The sequence below is a fragment of the Mustela nivalis genome (genome assembly GCF_964662115.1).
Source record: "Mustela nivalis genome assembly, chromosome: 2".
Taxonomy (NCBI): Eukaryota; Metazoa; Chordata; class Mammalia; order Carnivora; family Mustelidae; genus Mustela; species Mustela nivalis.
Window position 1 is genome coordinate 100,188,124 of NC_139021.1, and position 20,268 is coordinate 100,208,391.

The following is a 20,268-nucleotide window of genomic DNA, read 5'->3' on the forward strand; positions in this document are numbered from 1 at the left end:
CCCACGTGCCGGGTCCCACTGGACAAAATAGGTGCCAAGGAGGAATAGCTGCTACCCGTACTAAAGCTCCCTCTCCTCCAGATGGTAGGTGATCATGCTGTGGTTGTCCCAGCCCCCCTGCAATGCCTTCGGGGTTAGGTAGCATTTGGTAACAGATTCTCTCTCAAACTTCTCCCTACCCTTTCAATTGTGCACGCTGAGATTGTTTTTTATGTGACCTTGATTTAAAAAGCCAGAAGAATTTTGTGTCTCCCCCAAAGAAAGGCCAGCGTACCACTCTGGTGTAAAACGGGGCGTCTTCCTCTGTCGTTCCTGTTGAACGTTCACCCGCCTGTCCATCCAGCCAAGCTAGGGAGAGATCCACAGAATGGTCAGTCCAATGGTGGGGCTCGGTAGGAAGAGCTCAGGGAGTTTCGCTTGGGGTGGGCGTGCCCGGGAGTGTATGGCGACGTTGGGTTGCGTGGGTATGGACTGAGTAAGCTGCTGCTGCATCGAGAGAGGTCAGGGCAAGGAGCAGGAACGGAGGGAGAAATACTGACTCTGAACTCGAGCTACAGGGAATGGAATCAGGGTGACCTCTTCAAGCCGAAAGTGGGTAAACACTAAGACACACGGTCCGTTGTACTGACGGGCAAGCTCTTCCAACCAGCGACTGTGTCGTGGTCATTGTCAAGACCGATTCGTGGCCGCTCCCACCTATCTCTCACCTCTACTAGGAGATTGTATTTCTGCAGAGGAATGCTGTGTGGCAGGGTTGCATTCAATGCAAGCACAAGTACCCTAGAGGTTTCTATTTGTCCCTGAGTCATGCAGGGTCAGGAAAACCAAAGACCCAGGATTTCTACGTACTGACATCTGACCATTCCAACAGAGTCCCCATCCACAAAGTGCTGATTCTTCCCAGTCTTCCTTGCCTGTGACATGTGGGTGTGTCCTTGGAGTCCGCGGGACCCAGTTTCCCGGGACCCACCTCCCCCAGTCAGGACCAGGCAAGTTCACGAGAGAGCGGAGGCCAGGCGAGAGAAGGGCACTCTCTAACCTGGCCATGTAGCAGATTGTCAGGAAGTCGGATCGGGCCCCGAGCTAATGATGAAGCTTTCCTGGCTATTGCCATTTGCCAGTGAGCCTTCCCTCTGTGCGTTCAAGATGGGAGCGTTTTTGTAAGGCTGGTGGTGATGTCTGGGTCGACTAAAGTAGCTTCTGATTCCTTTGTGTTTTGACCCTGTCTTAGGAACGTCCCGAGCTAGGACAGATGTGGGCCCCTTCCTTTCTCCCCATCCCTGTCTGAGGAAAGGGAATCCTGAGCAACCCTCCAGGTGGAGCTGGGGTCAGGGAGGAATGTGGTGTCCTAGGGGGGGTGTGTGCAGCGGGGATGAAGGAGGTTTGGCTTTGAAACTTTGACCCGTGCCGTCAAGTCCATTCAGTGGGAGATGTCTTCTGGTGAAACTCGACGGAGTCCGCACACCCACATGCCCGGTCCCGTCGCATCGACCCACGCGAAAACAAGCCCCAACCCTCAGACGCACCAAGCACACCGCCCGCATGACCTACTGGTTTCCAGGGACTGTAGCACAGGGTCCTGGTTTTCTGCAGGACACTCCGTTTGTTCAGTCCGCCCCAGCTTCCGTTCCCGGGAGGAACTCAGAAGGGGGGAAGCTCTCCAGACCAAAGGAGGAGAGAAAGCCCTACCTTGATCTTCAGCTACATCTGTCTCCCTAAAGGGAGTGATGGGGGAATAGGCATATGGGCCATATCCGGTGACCGCCTCCTGCAGCTGGAGAAAGGGAAACCCAGTGAGGATCCCCGCACCCTGTGCACACCGTGTGCACACATCTCTGTGCCCTTGGTGTGTGTCGTAAGCAAGCTAGATGGGATGCGGTCATTGAGTCTATGATCCAGAGGAGGAGGAAATGACCTCCCGAAAAGGCTCCGGCTTGTTATGTCAAAACTCCCCCGTCCATTTTCTTCAGCAACTCATTCCAAAGCCATTTCCCATAGACAGAATGACCTGGTGGAAAATGCTCACGACCATCCATTGCCTAAGCAATGATGGTGATGTTTTCTCAGTGCCCGTCTCAATCCGCTGTCCATTAATGGTATAACCACATGGCAGGCTCTCAGCACCAAGGACATTGTCTCTCCCCTCTGGCATGTCCATGCTCAGATGTTCATGGAAAGAGAAATCAAACACTGGCTGTCCCTCAGAAGCACAAAATGACTTTAGCGAGGTGACCCAACGGTTCATACATTGAAGCTTCTGCCTTCAGCTCAGGACTTGATCCTAGGGTCCTGGGATGGAGGCCCACATTGGGCACCCTGCTTGAAAAGGGGAGCCTGCTTCTTCCTCTCCCTCTGCTACTCCCCCTGCTTGCGCTCTCGTGCGCACTCGGTCTGTTTGTCTGTCTGTCTCTCTCTCTCTCCTTCTCTTTCTGTCTTAAATAAATAAAAAGTTGAGGAACAATGAGTTTACCTGAGGGAGAGTCGGAGTTTCCTCCTCAGCCCTCAAAGTGGGTAGTAGCTCTTCCATCAGGTCATCGTGGAGAGCTAGGAGGATACAGAGGCACCGTGAGGACACTGGTGAGGCTGCTCAGGAAGTAGGCGGGGATTTTGGATGGATGAGGACAGGAGGGGAGTGTGCGCGTGGGGGAGCGTAGGAGGTACGGGCGGCACTGCTGCCGGGCCTTGTCCTTGGTGCAGAGGGGAAGGGATGGGAGAGGAGCAGGGAGGAAATGCGAAGAGGGTTCTTGTCTTTCTAGCTAAAGTGAGCCCGATCAAAGCCAAATAGCCAGTCCAGTACATGGGAAGCCTAAGCTGGCTTCTGTGTGAGGACCGAGTCCCATAACCTCTCCTGACTGACGTGCCACTAAGGCGTCCCACGCTGCTGCTTTGGACATCAGCTCTGGGCCCAAGATCCCCACCTGCTGCGACTATATGCATCACGTCTCTGTAAGATTTTGCACGGCCTAAAAAGCAGCCTCACTTGCCAGGCTGCATTCAACCCTCAGGAAAGGAGCCTAGTAGTTTGCTTCACTCATCCTTTCTTTGTCTTCAGAAAATGCCATGTGCAACACTGGAGAGCACGGACATCTTAGCTTCTGTAAACAGCCATCACCGTCGATGAGTGTGATAGAATCCTTCCACTGTTCTTGAGCTGTCCCGTGTGTGTGTGTGTGTGTGTGTGTGTGTGCGTGTTTCCTTTGTGCGTGTTTCCCGTAAAGACAGTGGCTGTCCGAACCCTCCCAGGTGTTCTGACCAGTGGAAAGTTGCTTACACAGTGGAGTCTTGTTGGAGTGTGTGTTGATAGGCTGTCGGCCTGCTTTGCAGGAGATTTGCTCCGGGGATGTTGCGTGTAAAGCTTCCACCCAAGCTTGACCTTGCTTTCCTATTGGCTAGTGGTATTTGAGTGTGTGCTTAGAGAATCTGAACCTTCCTGAGGCTTAGGGAAATCTTATCAAGTACAGTCAGTTCCCTCCGTGATGCTTTTCTGCCATTGGTCGGTCGTGTGTACACACTGAGACCGGCTATGACTGATGTTGCCCTGTTCTGTCCTCCACGGGTCCACACGCTTTCCAGCCATGTGGGCTTGAGCACGAGGATGTGGCTTTTCTCTGTGCACTTGACTCCAGGGACCAGGCTGTAATCTTGAACGTGGGCTTCTAAGCTTGCCCTGGCTTCTGTGTCCATGGAAGCCACTGTGTCATGTTGGGTCCTGTGGGGGACCATCATAGAATCTAGGTATTTGGCTGTGTGCACAGATGCTTATGGCCCTTTGCTAGCTAGCACCCATGGTACATCATGACCCCCCCTGGCTGAGGGACTAACACAGGTGGGTAGGCCAGAGCAACTTTCAGATTGGAACCTGAGCTCCAATCTTGGCTTTCCAAGTAGGAGGTCAAGGGTTTGGTCCCTTCATCTCTGCACCATGCCCGTCTCAGGAAATCAAAGGGAAATGTCCTCCAGGTACAGCTGTGGTGGGTAGGGGAAGGAGTATGTCAAGTGTGCCAGGGTGATGAGAGTGTTTTGGAAGGGGGGCACTGTGACTGTGGTGGAAGTGTGAGAAAGATCTCCTGGGAAAGGCACACAATCACGTTCCCAAGCATAACGCATGGGGACACATACACACACCTGCACACCCCCACGCACACCCCCACGCACACAGGGCCTTCATCCCACGTGCACACAGATCAGCCCTTCCCTATGTACGAGTTCTTCCAGGCCCTGTTCGACGTGGTGACCGTGCCTCACCGGACAGTCTCGGTCAGTATCCCCCACCCCCCGTTCCTTGTTGGAACCCAGAATCAGGGGGCAGGCTTCTTTGTACTCTAGATTTCCTCCCCAGAGCCCGATGCTCTTAAATACGTACAGCTGTCCTTGCTCCCAGCGTCTACCTGTGATTGGGGAAAAGGAAACACAGTGAGGATCCCAGCATCCTGTCCTCTGTTGGGCCAGCTCTTTGGTTTGGGGAGGACTTCAGGCAGTTAATTGGATGAGGTCCCGTGGTTGAGTCCATGTCCCCCCACCCGAGTTCAGGAGGACCGTTTGAATGATGCTGGAGCATCATTCAATCTCCGAAGTCCATTCTGATCAACAGACAGAACGTTCTCTTTCAAGCAGAAACCTTGTGTTTGATCCCATGGAGTTTGTAACTGAGGCTGTCCTGTGTCATCACCCTTTTTGGGTCCACTGTGCGTAAGAGGTCAGACCCAGCATTCTTCTATGAGGGGAGGCTGCTGCCCCCTTCCCCTGGGAGGTAAAGTGCCCGATGTTCATCAAACTCCACTGATGGAAGAAATCAAGGAAGCACCATTTATGTCTCTGAGAAAGAGAGGTGAGCTTACCTCAGGGAGAGTTGGGGGACCTTCCTTTTTCCAGCCCCTAGGAAGGTGCTTGGACTGTCCCTCCACCCGGTCTAGGAAAACAGAGAGGAGCTGTCAGGACATTGGCTGCACTACTCAGGAATGACTCGGGGAGTTAAGTCTGCTGGATGTGGATGCGGGGCCAGAGGGAATGGACGTGAAGGGTGACCACGCAAGGCCTGTGTTGGACACAGTGGTGGAGACAGTACACAGTGCTGTACACAAAACACAGAGGAGGGGAGCAGGATGGAAAAGGGAAATGGGGCCTTGGCTTTCTAACGGAGGGGATGTCATCAGTGGGAACTCTCAGCGTCTGTCTGGGAAACACTCAAGGCACCCTGGGTTTCAGGGCGCAGTCCCCTGAGCCTTCCTGCCCACTGTGAAGCCAAGCCAGCTTGCCACTTCTTCAGCTGGTCATGGGGCCTGTTCAGCTGTCTCCCCTGCACCTCTGCTGTGGGACCCTATCGCTCCTCTGTCGTGCCTTGGAGTAGTGGGTTTTTCGGTGATGGAATCTAAGTACTGGGGACGGTTGTATTTGTTAGTACGCGTCCGTTCGGTGACAGTGCTGACATCCGTGATGCTTTGTAGACCGCACTGCCATCTATGGGGAGAACGTTGCCATCCTATCCCCTGGCCCCTCTGTACCCGTGACGACATGACCGGCCCTCCCCGTTTCCTCCCTGCACCGTCCCTTCCACTTTCTGGGTCTACGAATGTCCCTACTGGAGTGTCCTCAAAGCCTGGGATCGTGTAATGTACCTCTTTCCTTGTGTGCTTGCTTTCAAAATGCGTGTTAGGTTTCCAGGGCCCATCTGTTTCGTAAAATATTGGAAACCTTTGTTTCTTCTTGCGCCTGAATTGCACTCCATGATGCGTATGGATGCCATTGAATGTGTTCTTTCCTCCCGTGATGGATTTGGGGGCAGTGCCTGTCTGGGGCTATTGGGAACCCCGCTGTGTGAGACATTAGTGCGCAGATTTCTGTGTTTCCAAAATGAGAAGACGTCACCGAAGGCATTGGCCCCATTTGTAGAACGGTAACCACGTGGAATGTACTGGGTACTTCAGTTCCCCAAATGTGGCGAGGTCGTTTTGTTCCTTTGAAGATACGTAGCACACCCATGTAAGATGTGGCTAATGGGCGGAAGTGAAGGGGGGGGGGCATCGTGAAACCTCCTGTCGTATTCTGGCCCATTTTTCTGTTCAGCGGAAAACATAGTCTCTTCCTTCCTACACATCTAAGAACCATGTTTCCTGGGGAGACCTGTAGGGACCTGTGTGTTCCAGAACGACCTAAGATCTATCCCTTCAGCTAGTAGACACTTTTTTCCTGTGCCCCTTGGGTCCAGTTTGAATGAGGATCTCATCATGACCCGTGGACGTAAAAGGGGACGGACGGACGGCATAGAGGGAAATGGCTACCAGTGAAATCAGAGGACAATGTGTCTCAGCAGTTTTAAAGGCTTCGGTTATGTATGTGCTAGTGAACGACAGAATGTGTCTCCAATCTACGTAATGAGTCAATCCCCAACGTACCTTCCTTGGTGTCCTTGATGATGTACACCTCATCATGGAAGGAGAACTGCACTCTCTTCTTGGGTCCTCGTGGAGGGAGGGGCGTGGGTGGGGGCGTCTCCACATCGTCGAGGAAACACTCCCCACAGAACTCTGGGAGACGCACAGAAATAGAGAACAGTGTCGGCACCTTGTCGTCAGGAGCCCATAGGGGGATTGGACATCCTTTCCTTCTGGTCCATCCGTCTCCTGCCCCTACTCGCCAGGTGCCCAGCAGGCATTCCTCCCTCCAGGTGGGACTTAGGAAGAGGTCACCATGTGCTGTGCTCTGAATTCAGCCCCCTCCCACACCCACAGGTTCTGTGGGCAACGGCTTGTATGGAGCAGAGATAGGACAGAAACGCAACAGAGTGCCGTGAGCACGCGTGATGTCCTCAGTCACAGCCATTGAGCAGCCACACCTACCCGAGAGTGTTCCCCAGAACCCTCTGTGCCCGCTTCCTTGCCCTCCGGCCTAGACGTTAGTGTGCCGCCACGGTGTCCCAAGTGATTGAGTCTAAGGAGCACCTGGGACCTAGGGGAGGACTGGATGCTGCCCAGCCGCTCCGCAGGTGTTGAGGAAGGGACCGCCTAGGGACTCAGCTAGATGGCTGGCTGTGGTTGAAGCCACAGTGGAGGACAGTGGAGGGCCCCGATGAAGGATTGATCTGGGACAGGGATGTTGTTGTTTCCCTGTGGCCAGAGATCCCCCCCGCCCCTGACACCAACCCACGGCCCCTGAGGAAAGGTCCTGAAGCCCTGAACCAAGAGCTGCCCTCACAATCTGAAATTCCTCTGTGCCAGTGTTTCTGTAGGGGAGAGCGAGGGCCACGAGACCAGCCTCAGTCCTCACTCACATCTGTGTTTGGGGCCCTGACATCAACTATGTGGTGGTTTCTGCCCAGTGGGGCCCTAGTGAAGGACCAGGAACGGGTAGCATGGGCCACGTTCCCTCACCTCTCTGCAAGGTCAGCCCAGTCGCCAAGGCTGTCCTGAAGGCCAGTTGCAGCCCACGGCTCCTGGGGTTCTGCTTGGCTCCCAAGGTGATTCAGACTCCCAACGGTCACATAGGACCCCGTCGAGAACTCGCTTGCCTTCCGCTCCCACAGGTTACACTTTGACCCCACCAAGAACACGCTTGCCTTGAGCTCGCCAGTCCCGAGGAGCAGTCGATGGTACGAACGATCATGGAGGTGGCCATGTGGGCTGGCCATGTGGGGTGGTTGGTTTCAGGAAGGAGACGGATGATGCTGAGGGGCCCGCTCTTGCCATGCGGACTGCTCTGAGGAGCCTGGATGGAAGTGAGGCTACCCTGGCTGGCGTGAGTCCCTCCCTACTCTCTCATTTTTGCCAGCATCCCCTGTCTACTCTCAGGTCTCTTGATCCCCTCTGGAGACTGTAGGTTAAGCGGACAGTCTCCTGTCTCCCTCCCTAGGCCGGGCCTGGAGAACCCAGCCCAGCAGTACCTTTGAGACCAGCAGACAGTCCACTGTGCAACTGCCGTGTGTTCTGTCCACCCACCCGGTGGCACAGCCCGTTCCCGTGCACTCCCCGGCATCAAGCAGACGGCCCGTGAAACCCTGCACATCAACCCATGAGACCACCCCGCTATCTTCCAGTGTCTCTCCTTCTAAAAACAGCTGCATTTCGACCGCTGACCCTTCCTCTCCGATTTTGTCGTGTCCATCGGGAAGAGGTGACCGGCAATTCCTCCCCCTCAAATGTGGTGCCTGGGTCGCACCAAGGTTCTCCTGATCCGGGGACAGCAGTGTGGCGTGTGACCTGTGTGTTGTCCCTTTAGGACTGTGTCCGAAATGGGTATTCAGAAAGAGTATGGTTTTCTGAACGTAGAAGTACTTTAAGGATGGCAGCTTCCCCACGAAATCCTAGCGAAATCACCCAGACAAACGAACAAGCACAGGCATCGAACCGGGTGGAGGAATCAGAGGGTTGAGCGGAAAAGCCAAAGGGAAGAAGCCTGTCTCTGTGAAAGGGAGGCAACCAGCTCGAGAGAAGAGAATTGAGAAAATCGATAGGCACATACCCGTACAACAGCAGTTAAGATTCCCCATCGTGGGGACTTCTACAGCCGCTCACCAAACCGCCACAACCTCGGCTCACAGAGTGACAGTTGAAACGGAAGGATGGACGCGTGTCATCAGGTCACCGTGGCGATGGCTCATGACAGAACTCTGAGGGTGAAGGCATCCCTGCACACTTCTGTGGGGTCATGGAGGGAAGTGGGTTGGAGAGGAGTCGTTAGATGATAGGCATTGAGAAAGGCACTTGTGGTCAGCACTGAGTGGTGGAGAGAAGTGATGAGTCCCCGAGTTGTACTGCAGAACGCAATACTGCGCTGTATGTTAACTACCTGCATTTTTGGACATCCAGAAGAGGAGACTCCTGAGGGCACCTAGGAGACTGAAACGTTCATTTTCCTATCTGCTACTCTGGAAAACTCCTCTGTTTATACGAGATTGTTTCACAAAGTCTCTCCAGGAGTTCTTGGGTGGCTCAGTGGGTTAAGTCATAGATAGTTTAATTAAGTCAAAGATAGTTTCTTATTTAATGACCTTTTGAAAGTTGTAAGAAACCAACATTAAACATTTATTTTTTTACCTTGGCTTCGACACCCCCATCTCTTTTTTCCAGAGTTTCTTGGATTTTCTGACCTCAGGGGATTAATAGTGTTCACAGGAAAACAGAATAACAATGTGGCTTGAGATTTTTAATTTTTAATTTTTCCCACATCAGTTCTGAAAAGGCCATAGTGTTTCCTCCTTTAGGTTACTGGTAAATGTTCAACTCATCTTCTCATGTTTTTAATTTTTCTGTGTCACAGAACCTAAATTGATAATAAATCCAGAAGGAACAATTGTTTACATTCACTCAGTGAAGAGTATCATGTCTAAGCTCAACATCTGTCGGAGCCACACATGGGCATGTAAGTATCTTGTATGTGGCGCTGCGTAGGCAGGTGAATCCAGGAACTGCAAGGCAGGCCAAGTCTCTTCTAACTTCCTTCTTCCTTCCTTCTTCCTCAGCTCTCCCTCCTCGACTCAGAGCAGAAAAGAAACACATCCCAGGTGAGCTTTTTGTTTGTTTATTTCCACTTTGTTTTATTTATTTACTTATTCATTATTTATTTATTCATTTATTTGGGGGGGGGTCTGTGACAGGGTTTTATTTTTAATTTATTTTTAAAAAAATTTTTTCAATTTATTTATTTTCAGCAAAACAGTATTCATTATTTTTTCACCACACCCAGTGCTCCATGCAATCCGTGCCCTCTATAATACCCACCACCTGGTACCCCCACCTCCCACCCCCCCGCCACTTCAAACCCCTCAGATTGTTTTTCAGAGTCCATAGTCTCTCATGATCCATCTCCTCTTCCAATTTACCCCAACTCCCTTCTCCTCTCTAACACCCCTTTTCCTCCATGATATTTGTTATGCTCCACAAATAAGTGAAACCATATGATAGTTGACTCTCTCTGCTTGACTTTTTTCACTCAGCACAATCTCTTCCAGTCCCGTCCATGTTGCTACAAAAGTTGGGTATTCATCCTTTCTGATGGAGGCATAATACTCCATAGTGTATATGGACCACATCTTTTTTATCCACTCATCCGTTGAGGGGCATCTTGGTTCTTTCCACAGTTTGGCGACCGTGGCCCTTGCTGCTATAAACATTGGGGTACAGATGGCCCTTCTTTTCACGACATCTGTATCCTTGGGGTAAATACCCAGGAGTGCAATGGCAGGGTCATAGGGAAGTTCTATTTTTAATTTCATGAGGAATCTCCACACTGTTCTCCAAAGAGGCTGCACCAACTTGCATTCCCACCAACAGTGGAAGAGGGTTCGTTCCCCTTTCTCCACATCCTCTCCAACACATGTTGTTTCCTGTTTTGTTAATTTTGGCTATTCTAACTGGTGTAAGGTGATATCTCAATGGGGTTTTAATTTGGATCTCCCTGAGGGCTAATGATGATGAACATTTTTTCATGTGTCTGATAGCCATTTGTATGTCTTGATTGGAGAAGTGTCTGTTCATATCTTCTTCCCATTTTTTGATATGTTGGCCTGTTTCGTGTGTGTTGAGTTTGAGGAGTTCATTATAGATCCTGGATATCAACCTTTTGTCTGTACTGTCATTTGCAAATATCTTCTCCCATTCCGTGGGTTGCCTCTTTGTTTTTTTGACGGTTTCCTTTGCTGTGCAGAAGCTTTTGATTTTGATGAAGTCCCAAAAGTTTATTTTCGCTTTAGTTTCCTTTGCCTTTGGAGACATATCTTGAAAGAAGTTGCTGTGGCTGATACCGAAGAGATTACTGCCTATGTTCTCCTCTAGGATTCTGATGGATTCCTGTTTCACGTTGAGGTCTTTTATCCATTTTGAGTTTATCTTTGTGTACGGTGTAAGAGAATGGTCGCATTTTATTCTTCTACATATAGCTGTCCAGTTTTCCCAGCACCATTTATTGAAGAGACTGTCTTTTTCCCACTGTATATTTTTTCCTGTTTTGTCGAAGATTAATTGACCATAGGATTGAGGGTCCATAGCTGGGCTCTCTACTCTGTTCCACAGTCTATGTGTCTGTTTTTATGCCAGTACCATGCAGCCTTCCCGTTGAGATCAGGAACAAGACAAGGATTGCCCACTTTCACCACTCTTGTTCAACATAGTATTAGAAGTCCTAGCAATAGCAATCAGACAACAAAGAGAAATAAAAGGTATCCAAATTGGTCATGAAGAAGTCAAACTCTCTCTCTTCGCAGATGACATGATTCTTTATATGGAAAACCCAAAAGACTCCACCCCCAAACTACTAGAACTCATAGAGCAATTCAGCAATGTGTCAGGATACAAAGTCAATGTGCAGAAATCAGTGGCTTTCTTATACACTAACAATGAAAATACAGAAAGGGAAATTAGAGAATCGATTCCATTTACGATAGCACCAAGAACCATAAGATACCTGGGAATAAACCTAACCAAAGAGGTAAAGGATCTGTACTCGAGGAACTACAGAACACTCATGAAAGAAATTGAAGAAGACACACAATGATGGAAGACCATTCCATGCTCTTGGATCGGAAGAATAAATATTGTTAAAATGTCTATACTGCCTAGAGCAATATATACTTTTAATGCCATTCCGATCAAAATTGCACTGGTATTCCTCAAAGAGCTGGAGCAACGAATCCTAAAATTTGTATGGAATCGGAAGAGAACCCGAATCGCTAAGGAAATGTTGAAACACAAAAATAAAGCTGGGGGCATCACGTTACCTGATTCCACTTTGTTTTAAAATGAGTTTTCTAAAATTTGAAAGGATTCATATTTTTTAAACAAAAAAATAGAGGGGCTCCTGGGTGGCTCAGTGGGTTAAAGCCCCTGCCTTTGGCTCAGGTCATGATCCCAGGGTCCTGGGATAGAGCTCCACATCGAGCTCTCAGATCAGCAGGGAGCCTGCTTCCCTCTCTCTCTGTGCCTGCCTCTCTGCCTACTTGTGATCTCTGTCTGTCAAATGAATAAATAAAATCTTAAAAATAAAACCGAAAAGATAGAAATTGGCAAGAATTACTTGAAGGGAGGTGAATCAAGTATATCAAGCAAATTCAAAGAACAGTTGGTAGAATGAGAAGCAGGACTCTTAATTTCACAGAGTTGTGCAAGTTGTAAAACTTCCTTTGATTTTCCCAATAACAACACTAAAATAGCCTATAATCATATCTGGTAGACACAGCATTGTGCTAGAAGTGTATGGATGCTTTTCAGGGGACCGAACAATTGAGGTCTGAGTGGACAGCCCTCTCATGGTCCTGCTTGATCCAGGAATAGGACTTTGAAGATCTGGTGGAATGGAGGGACCACGCGTCCTCCAGATGACTCTCCCTAAGTGTTTGTGTGTCCGCTTGTTCACATCTCTAGCTTGAATAGCCGCCTGTTCCGGCTTTGGTTTCTGCATTTCTCATTCATATTTCAACTTCATGAATGCATTTTTGCTTCTTCGACATTCAGCTGAGTCAGCTCTGGAAAAGGCTACCTAATTGTAGTCAAATCCAGTTTTTGGCTTTGTCTTACTTGACCATCCTGCAGCATAACCCTCAGTCTCTGTTGTTTCTGACACCTGCCTGCTAGCTTTCCTTTCTTAACTCTGATACATCCCCTTACTGTTCCTCACAAAGTTGTCTTTCCCTTTTGCCCCAGACGTTGCCTCTCCTTGGGTTTGTTGCTCAACCATCCTTGGCTCACTGCTTTTCTTCAGTCTGTGTTTTTCCCTGACTGGTCTTCTCTCTCTCTCTCTCTCTCTCTTTTTAATAAAATACTTCTGAATTAGTAATAACATGGTTAAAGGTTAAGTGATGTTCCCTCTAGGAAGGGTGACATTTTTCATCTCAACTGAGACACTTCCACTGAGAATGAAAGAGGTTCCATAAAGTTATAATGGGACAACTGGCTATATCGGGACAGTCCCAGACAAACTGGAGTTATGGTCCTCCTGCTGTAGATATCTGTATCTAAACAGAACACGGATTGTTTCTTTGTTATAAGTGCACAGTAATCAAGCATGGACGTTCCATAGTTAGTTAACTGGTTATTATTAGTTATGCACTATTTCAAACCTTTTGCTATTACAAACCATGTTCTAGTGAATGACCTTGTACATATAGGTTTTTTCTATCCGATAAATTCCTAGAAGTGTGCTGCCAGGTCAACGGGTGCATAGAATTGATAACTCGATCATTCAGGATTGTGGTATCATTTTGTGTCACTCCCATCGAAACTGCATCCGTGCTTGTTTGTCCACAGCTTCCCCCATAGAACATGTGCTTCAACTTCTGGAATTTTGGTAGTGGAAAGAGAAACATGGCATTTTATGAAGTTTATCTCTGTAAGCTTCTTAAGTATGAGTGAGGTTAAGTATTTTTTCATGTATCTGAAAGGTGTATTTACGTTTCTGTGAACCCTCTGTTCATATTTTGCCCATTTTGCTCTTAGGTTTGTGGCTTTTTTTGTTTTTCTTCTTTTTGAATGTCTAGCTCTTTTAGATTAGCGATACTAGTGCTTGTCCATTATATGGGTTGTAAACTATTATTTTATGGGATGTGATTTGTCTTTTGATAGTTGACCCTGGTGTTTTCTCCCCCATGCAGGTATTTTGTTTCAGAATGCCACCTTTCACTTTGTCGTTTGTTTAGGCTCCCCTTGGCTGTGACAATTTCTCAGACTTTCCTTGTTGTTGTTGTTGTTTTTTTTTAAATATCTTTTCTTTTTTTTTTTTTTTAAGATTTTATTTATTTACTTGACAGAGAGAGATCACAGGTAGGCAGAGAGGCAGGCAGAGAGAGAGAAGGAAGCAGGCTCCCTGGTGAGCAAAGAGCTCGATGCGTGGCCCGATACCGGGACGCTGAGATCGTGACCCAAGCCGAAGGCAGTGGCTTAACCCACTGAGCCACCCAGGCGCCCCGACTGCCCTCGTTTTTGATAACCTGGGCAGTTTTGAGGAGTACAGTTAGGTGTTTTGTAGAATGCCCCTCAATTGGGAATTCTCTGCTGTTGTTTTCATGATTAGACTGAGGTTACGAGTTTCTTGGAGGAAGACCACAGAGATAAAATGTCCTTTGGTCTTATCATATCAAGGGTTAGTGCTCTGGACATGACTTATTACTTTGTTTTCTCTGTCCTCATGCTGTACTCCTCGGAAGGAAGTGGGCAGTTACACTATACCACTTACACTATACCTCCTTCCTGTTGGAGTAGCTACACAATTATGTACATAAATTATCAGGAATTCTGCACAGGAGAATTTTCTGTTCTTTCCTATTTACTAATCCATTTATATCAGCACGAATTCATGGGTAGTTATTTTATATTTTGGTTCTAGTACAATGATACCTTGTTCCTTTGGTTGCTCAAGTTGTTCCAGGTTGGTTAGTAAAGCATCTTCTAGTGGCACCTGGGTGGCTGAGTTGGTTGTGTGTCTGACTCTTGATTTTAGCTCAGGTCATGATCTCAGGGTCCTGGGATCCAGCCCCACGTTGAGCTCTTTGCTTAATGTGGGGCCTGCTTGAAATTCTCTCTCTCAGGGTTCCTGGGTGGCTCAGTGGGTAAAAACCTCTGCCTTCGGCTCATGTCGTCATCCCGGGATCATGGGATCGAGCCCCACATCGGCCTCTCTGCTCAGCAGGGAGCCTGCTTCCCCCTCTCTCTCTGCCGGCCTCTCTGACTACTTGTGATCTCTGCCTATCAAATAATAAATAAATAAAGAGAAATTCTCTCTCTCCCTGTGTTCCTCCCTGCTGCTTATGCTTTCTCTCCTTTTCCTACTTTCTCAAAAACAAGTAAATAAATTTTTTAAAAAGCACATCCTGATGGTTCCTGTGTCTATTGACATACCCGGTTATTGTTTGAGTATTTCTACCTTACTCTGTGGCAGTAGATTTTCCAGGTACATCTTATGTCTTTCCTGCCGTAGAATTAGCCATTTTTTCCCCCTAAGTAGTTCTGGTTCTTTTCATTGGAGCATAGTATGAGAAATCAAGATTGGGGAACTAGTTGTGTCTGTTGTGACTGTTAAGTCATTGCTCAAAGACACTCTCAGCTAACTGAACAGGGAATATGTGTATACTCACTCATGTATATACACGTGTCTATAAATATTTTAGTATGTCACCATCTGTATCTATAGTAAGCTAAGTATTCACACTGTTGTAAGCATTACCAGATGGAATATTCTAACCTTCTCTCCTTGCTTGTCTGTAATCTCCTGCACTAACAGTGAGAATCCAGCTAACATCGGAATTTCATTTATTTGATAGTTCAATTTTAGAATACACATACATGATTTCAGAGTGGTTAACCCATGGATGCTTGATTCTCCCAGTTTGGGACCATTTGAATTAAGGTGCTAGAAATATTCACATGTAGGTTTTAAAACATAAGTTTTCAAAAACACAGGGTGTGAAATTGCTGTGTTGGTTATGTATGTATGTATGTATGTATGTATGTTTACCTTCGCAAGAAATTGCCAAACTATTTCTACAAAGTTGCTGTATCAGTTTTTGTTCCTACCAACTACGAATCAGAATCTTGTTGTTCTGATTCTGGACCTGAAATTGGCACTGTCATTATTTTTGATGTAACCATTCCAGTACCTGTGTCATGGTGTCTGCATATTCCCACTGAGGTGATGTGGAGCATCGATCTGTTTGTGTATTTATTTGCTATCCTGATATCTTTGGTGAAGAGTTTGTTCAAATCTTTTGCATATTTTTCATTTGGTCATTTCTTTTCTTATTATTGAGTCATTAAGAGCTCTTTTGTGATGTTGGACACAAAGCCTTTATTAGATATCTGTGTTCCAAATATTTTCTCCCTGTCTGTGCCTTATCCTTTCATTTTCTTAAAAATGTCTTTCCCAGAGCAGAAGACTTTATTTTAAATAATATCCAACGCATGCTTTTCCCCGTGGACTGTGCTTTTGCTGTTGAATCTAAAAACCCATCACCCAAACCAGTGTCCTAGAGATTTTTCTCCTGTATTCTTTATTCTTGTATTTTTACATTTAGATCTCTGATTCATTTTTATTTTTTATTTTTTTTAAGATTTTATTTCTTTATTTGACAGAGAGAAATCACAAGTAGACGGAGAGGCAGGCAGAGTGAGAGGAAGGGAAGCAGGCTCCCTGCTGAGCAGAGAGCCCGATGCGGGACTCGATCCCAGGACCCTGAGATCATGACCTGAGCCGAAGGCAGCGGCTTAACCTACTGAGCCACCCAGGTGCCCTCTGATTCATTTTTAGTTAATACTTGTGTAAGGTCTGTGTCTAGTTTCATTTCTTTTGCATGAGTGTTCAGTTGTTTGAGCACCATTTGTTGAAAGACTATTTTTTCTCCTTTTATTCCCTTTGTGCCTTTGTCAAAAAATGTTTGACTTTATTTTGGTAGCTCTATTCCTGGTCCTTGTAATCTGTTCTGTTGATCTGTGTGTCTGTCTCATCACTAACACACTGTCTTGGTGGCTAGTAGCTTTATAGTTAGTCTCAAGACCAGGTGATGTGAATTCTCATTTTTCCTCCACGTTGTGTTGGCTATTCTGTTTTTTTAAAACTTTTTAAAAAGATGTTATTTATTTGGCAGAGAGAGCACAAAGAGCGGATGTCACAGGCAGAGAGGGCAGAGGGAGAAGCAGGCTCCCCTCTGAGCAAGGAGCCTGACTCGGGACTTCATCCCAGGACTGTGGGATCATGACCTGAGCTGAAGGCAAATGCTCAACCACCTGAGCCACCCAGGTGTCCAGTGTGTTGGCTCTTCTAGATCTTTTGCCTTTCTGTGTAAACTTCAGAATCTTCTTGTCATTATCTGCAAAAGAACTGTGAGGTTTTATTTGGATTTCATTGAATTTATCGATTAAGTTGGAAAGAATTGACGTCTTAGCCATATTGAGTCTTGCTTCCGATGAATACGAGCTCTATCTCCATGTATTTAGATCTTTGATTTCTTCCATCAGTTTTGTCTTCCTGTATATATGTATTGTGTTAGGTTTTATACTTGAGTACCCTTTTTAGGGGTGTATTGTAAATAGTAGTTTTTTCATTTGAAAATTTGGAATTCAGTTCTTTATTCAGATATAGGAAAATAGTTGACTTTTTTATATTGACCTTGTATCCTATGATGTTTTGGTATTTCCTCATTACTTCCAATAGTTTTTTTTTTCTTTTTATAAGATATTTGAGGTTTTCTACATAGACAATAATATTGACTTCAGATAGAGTTTTGTCTTTCTTTTCAAATGACACACCCTCATTGTCTCATGCCCTCTTTCCACCCACCTTCCCTCTAGCAATCACCAGTTTGTTCTCTATATTTGTGAGTCTCTTTTTTTGGGTCTCTTTTATGCTTTGTTTTGTTTCTTAACTTTCACATATGATTGAAATCATAGGATATTTGTCTTTCTTTGACCTATTTCATTTAGTAGTGTACCCTCTAGATTTATCCATGTTGCTGCAAATGTTAAGATTTCATTCTTTTCTCTGGCCAAGTACTAGTCTATTAGATATCTCTATATATCTCTATATACACCACGTCATTTTTATCCACTCATCTGTTGACGGGCTCTTCCATATCTTGCCTACTGTTAATAGTGCTGCAATATAAACGTATCTTTTCAAATGTTTTCATTTTGTTTGAGTAAATACCCAGTAATGGAATTACTGGAACATATGACAGTTCTATTTTTAAATTTTTGAGGATCCCCCACATTGTTTTCCATAATGGCTGCACCAGTTTTCATCCCCAGCATCAGTACACAAGGTTCCTTTTTCTTCACATTATCACCAACTCTTGTTCTTTCTTGTTCTTTTTCTGCAGGCAGAGTCCCAGGCTGGCAGGAGAAGTGGGCGTGGTCACTGGGACAGCCCTCCGAAATGGGTGAGGTGACCTTTCAAACTCTGGGGTGGTGAAGGGTTCCTCACATCAGAGCAGCACGCGGGCCATAACGTAGGCGGGTTTTAATGGACCCATCAGACAACCTATGCAAGACCTGAGGACGAGTGAAATGCGCTGCCTGGAATGGAGGTTGTGTTGTCTTCTGGGGCTTCTGTCCCCAGGGGATATTCAGCCCAGTGAGGTGGGGGCAAAGGGGCAGGTTATTTGGGGCCGATGTGCCTTGCTTCGGGGGCGACCCTGTGTTTGAGCAGGAAGGCGGGGGCTGCAGTTGGATCTGGCATCTGGGCCCACATTGGTCACCACGGTGGTTGGGTTGAGGGGAGCACAGGGCTGGCTGGCTGGAGTCTGTAGCCCGTCAACTGCCTTTTGACGGCCTGTACCCAGGGCCCGGGGCACCTGGGCACAGCCAGAGTCCCAGGGCCCAGGCAGATGCTTATAGGAAAGGACTGGAGCCAGGGAGGGAGGGAGGGAGGGAGGCAGCCGGCCAGGTCACCAGCGTGCTCAAGCCTGACTCTCTGCTCTGTGCTTTATTGGAGGGTTGGCGTTTATCAGGGCAAAATGCGCACAGTGTGAACTCTGCCATAGCCACGACCCTGAAGTGGAAGGGTTGTTGTGGAAGAGGAAGGTAGTCAGTCGTGGTTTTTTGTTGTTGTTGTTGTTGAGTACCAGGGCGCATGAGAGGCATGTCTTAGCAAGGAAAGACCAGAGGCCCTTATCAGCCTCATGGAACTCCTGGCAGGCAATTCGCCAAGCATGCTTTAGGGGAAGGCCTTCCAGCAGCAATGCTAAGACTTTGACAGATGGCGGGGCCCGGTGGTTTTGGCCTCCTTGAACCTGCACTCCCTGCTGGGACGGAGGGGCCTGCTTCCGTCATGGGTGACTCTGTGTCTCCCCACGTGCGGGTCCTGAGACCTCGACTGAATGCTCTCCTTGTTTTTACAGGTGGTGCTTCGAGGCTCAGGGGACGTGGCCTGCTGGGCAGCATCCAAAGCGTCTGGCCTCTGTCTCTTCAGTGCAGGTGGAAGTGCAGCACGTCCAGGAGTGTGACCACTGTCATCTCCCTGGTGCACGTGCATCGCAGTGGTAAGTTGTCTTGGTTCTGAACCTCCCACCTGGGTTGAGATTCAGGCCTTGACTTGGGTGTCTTTCGTGCCGGCTTCTGTCTTTCTTCCGGAGGCAAAGAGAGCCTCTTCTTGTCGATTAACATGGAGATGTACCGTTAACCAGAATGTCTAGAGTCGGCTGCTTGGGGAAGATGACTTAGTGGCACATGTGGAGAAGGTTCTGCAAGTCCCTGCCCCACACAAGACTTCTGAACTCCAGGTTGCCCCTTTTAGCAGAGTCCTGAGTTATTGCAGCCTGACCTTATAAATAGATATTCTCTTGATGATCGACTTTCTGCCCACCCTTGCTTTATTGGGCCATTCATCTAGAGCAAAGAATCCCAGGCATCTCCTCGTGTTTTTTTTTTTTTTTTTTTTTTGCAGCGGAGTGGGTGTTGCAGGGGATGAGAGCGACCCTTCAGCAGGCTCCACATGCCTTCCATAGCCTGACACGGGGCTCAGTCCCATAACCCTGATAACTTAACCTGACCCAAAGCCAAAAGCTGGTCCCTTAACTGAAAGAACTTCGCAGGCATTCCTGGACAGGCTTTGTCTTTATGGAAGGGACTGTAAGAACGCCTTCCTGTTCAAAATCTACTGAATCGGGGAGTATTTCCACATCTGCAGTGGTTGTACACCCTCTCAGGCCCAGAGATAAGTAGCTCTTCTTGGTGGTGGAGAAAAACCTTTGGCTTCCATGTTCTCATAGACAGGGAGGAAGCCCTCATTGCCTGAGGCTGAACTGTGGAGGTTTTGGTGCCCTGTCTTCCAGAAGAGCATCTTTGTAAAAGATGAAATTAATTTGCCAGCCCCCGGGTGGCGCAGTTGGGTAAGCATCTGCCCTTGGCTGAGGTCAGGATCCCTGGATCCTGGGGGATCAAGCCCTGTATTGGGCACCTTTCTTTCTCTTCTCCGCTGCCGGACCCCGGGTGTTCTTGCTCCCTCGCTAGCTCTGTCGATCTCCAGTAAGTGAAGTAGATATATTTCTAAGCATGCAATTATTTTTTAAATCCTTTGCGCTTTGTGAGGACAATATTAGTAGAATTAAGGACACATGAGAGGTAGATCACAAACCATGTGTTTTTTGAATCTTGTGGCCATTCATCCTTGCGATCTATATACATCGATAGGTTCATGTTTTTGTGAACATACTTCTATCACCTTGTGTTCTGAGACTCTGAGTTCCCCCTCGACTTGATGTTCTCATGGATCCCAGGCAGTGTTACTTCCCGTGATCCCACTTCCTACCAAGGGACAGTACCTGTGTCTGTTGTGAGAGCTCCTGAAGGAGAAATC

The 20,268-nt window shown here is 47.6% G+C and overlaps 1 protein-coding gene and 1 long non-coding RNA gene across 4 annotated transcripts in view; one reads left to right on the forward strand and one right to left on the reverse strand.

The window, feature by feature from the left end:
- On the reverse strand, positions 1 to 6,439 carry LOC309859523. Its single transcript, XR_014308745.1, has 5 exons — positions 6,393 to 6,439; positions 4,839 to 4,909; positions 4,364 to 4,388; positions 2,471 to 2,544; positions 1 to 1,774 (listed from the first exon to the last, which is right to left on the reverse strand). It is a non-coding gene; the product is annotated as an uncharacterized lncRNA (long non-coding RNA).
- LOC309859719 (uncharacterized protein) overlaps positions 1 to 20,268 on the forward strand; it is a 284,862-nt gene that overhangs the window by 182,807 nt on the left and 81,787 nt on the right. For all 3 annotated transcript variants that reach the window (XR_014308860.1, XM_082720774.1, XM_082720775.1), the window contains exons 21-24: positions 9,253 to 9,354; positions 9,455 to 9,496; positions 17,792 to 17,851; positions 18,812 to 18,952. Coding sequence is in view for 2 of the 3 variants with exons in the window: in XM_082720774.1 (XP_082576900.1) it covers positions 9,253 to 9,354; positions 9,455 to 9,496; positions 17,792 to 17,851; positions 18,812 to 18,952 (345 nt within the window). In the remaining variant the exon portion in view is untranslated. The remainder of the gene's footprint in view (positions 1 to 9,252; positions 9,355 to 9,454; positions 9,497 to 17,791; positions 17,852 to 18,811; positions 18,953 to 20,268) is intronic.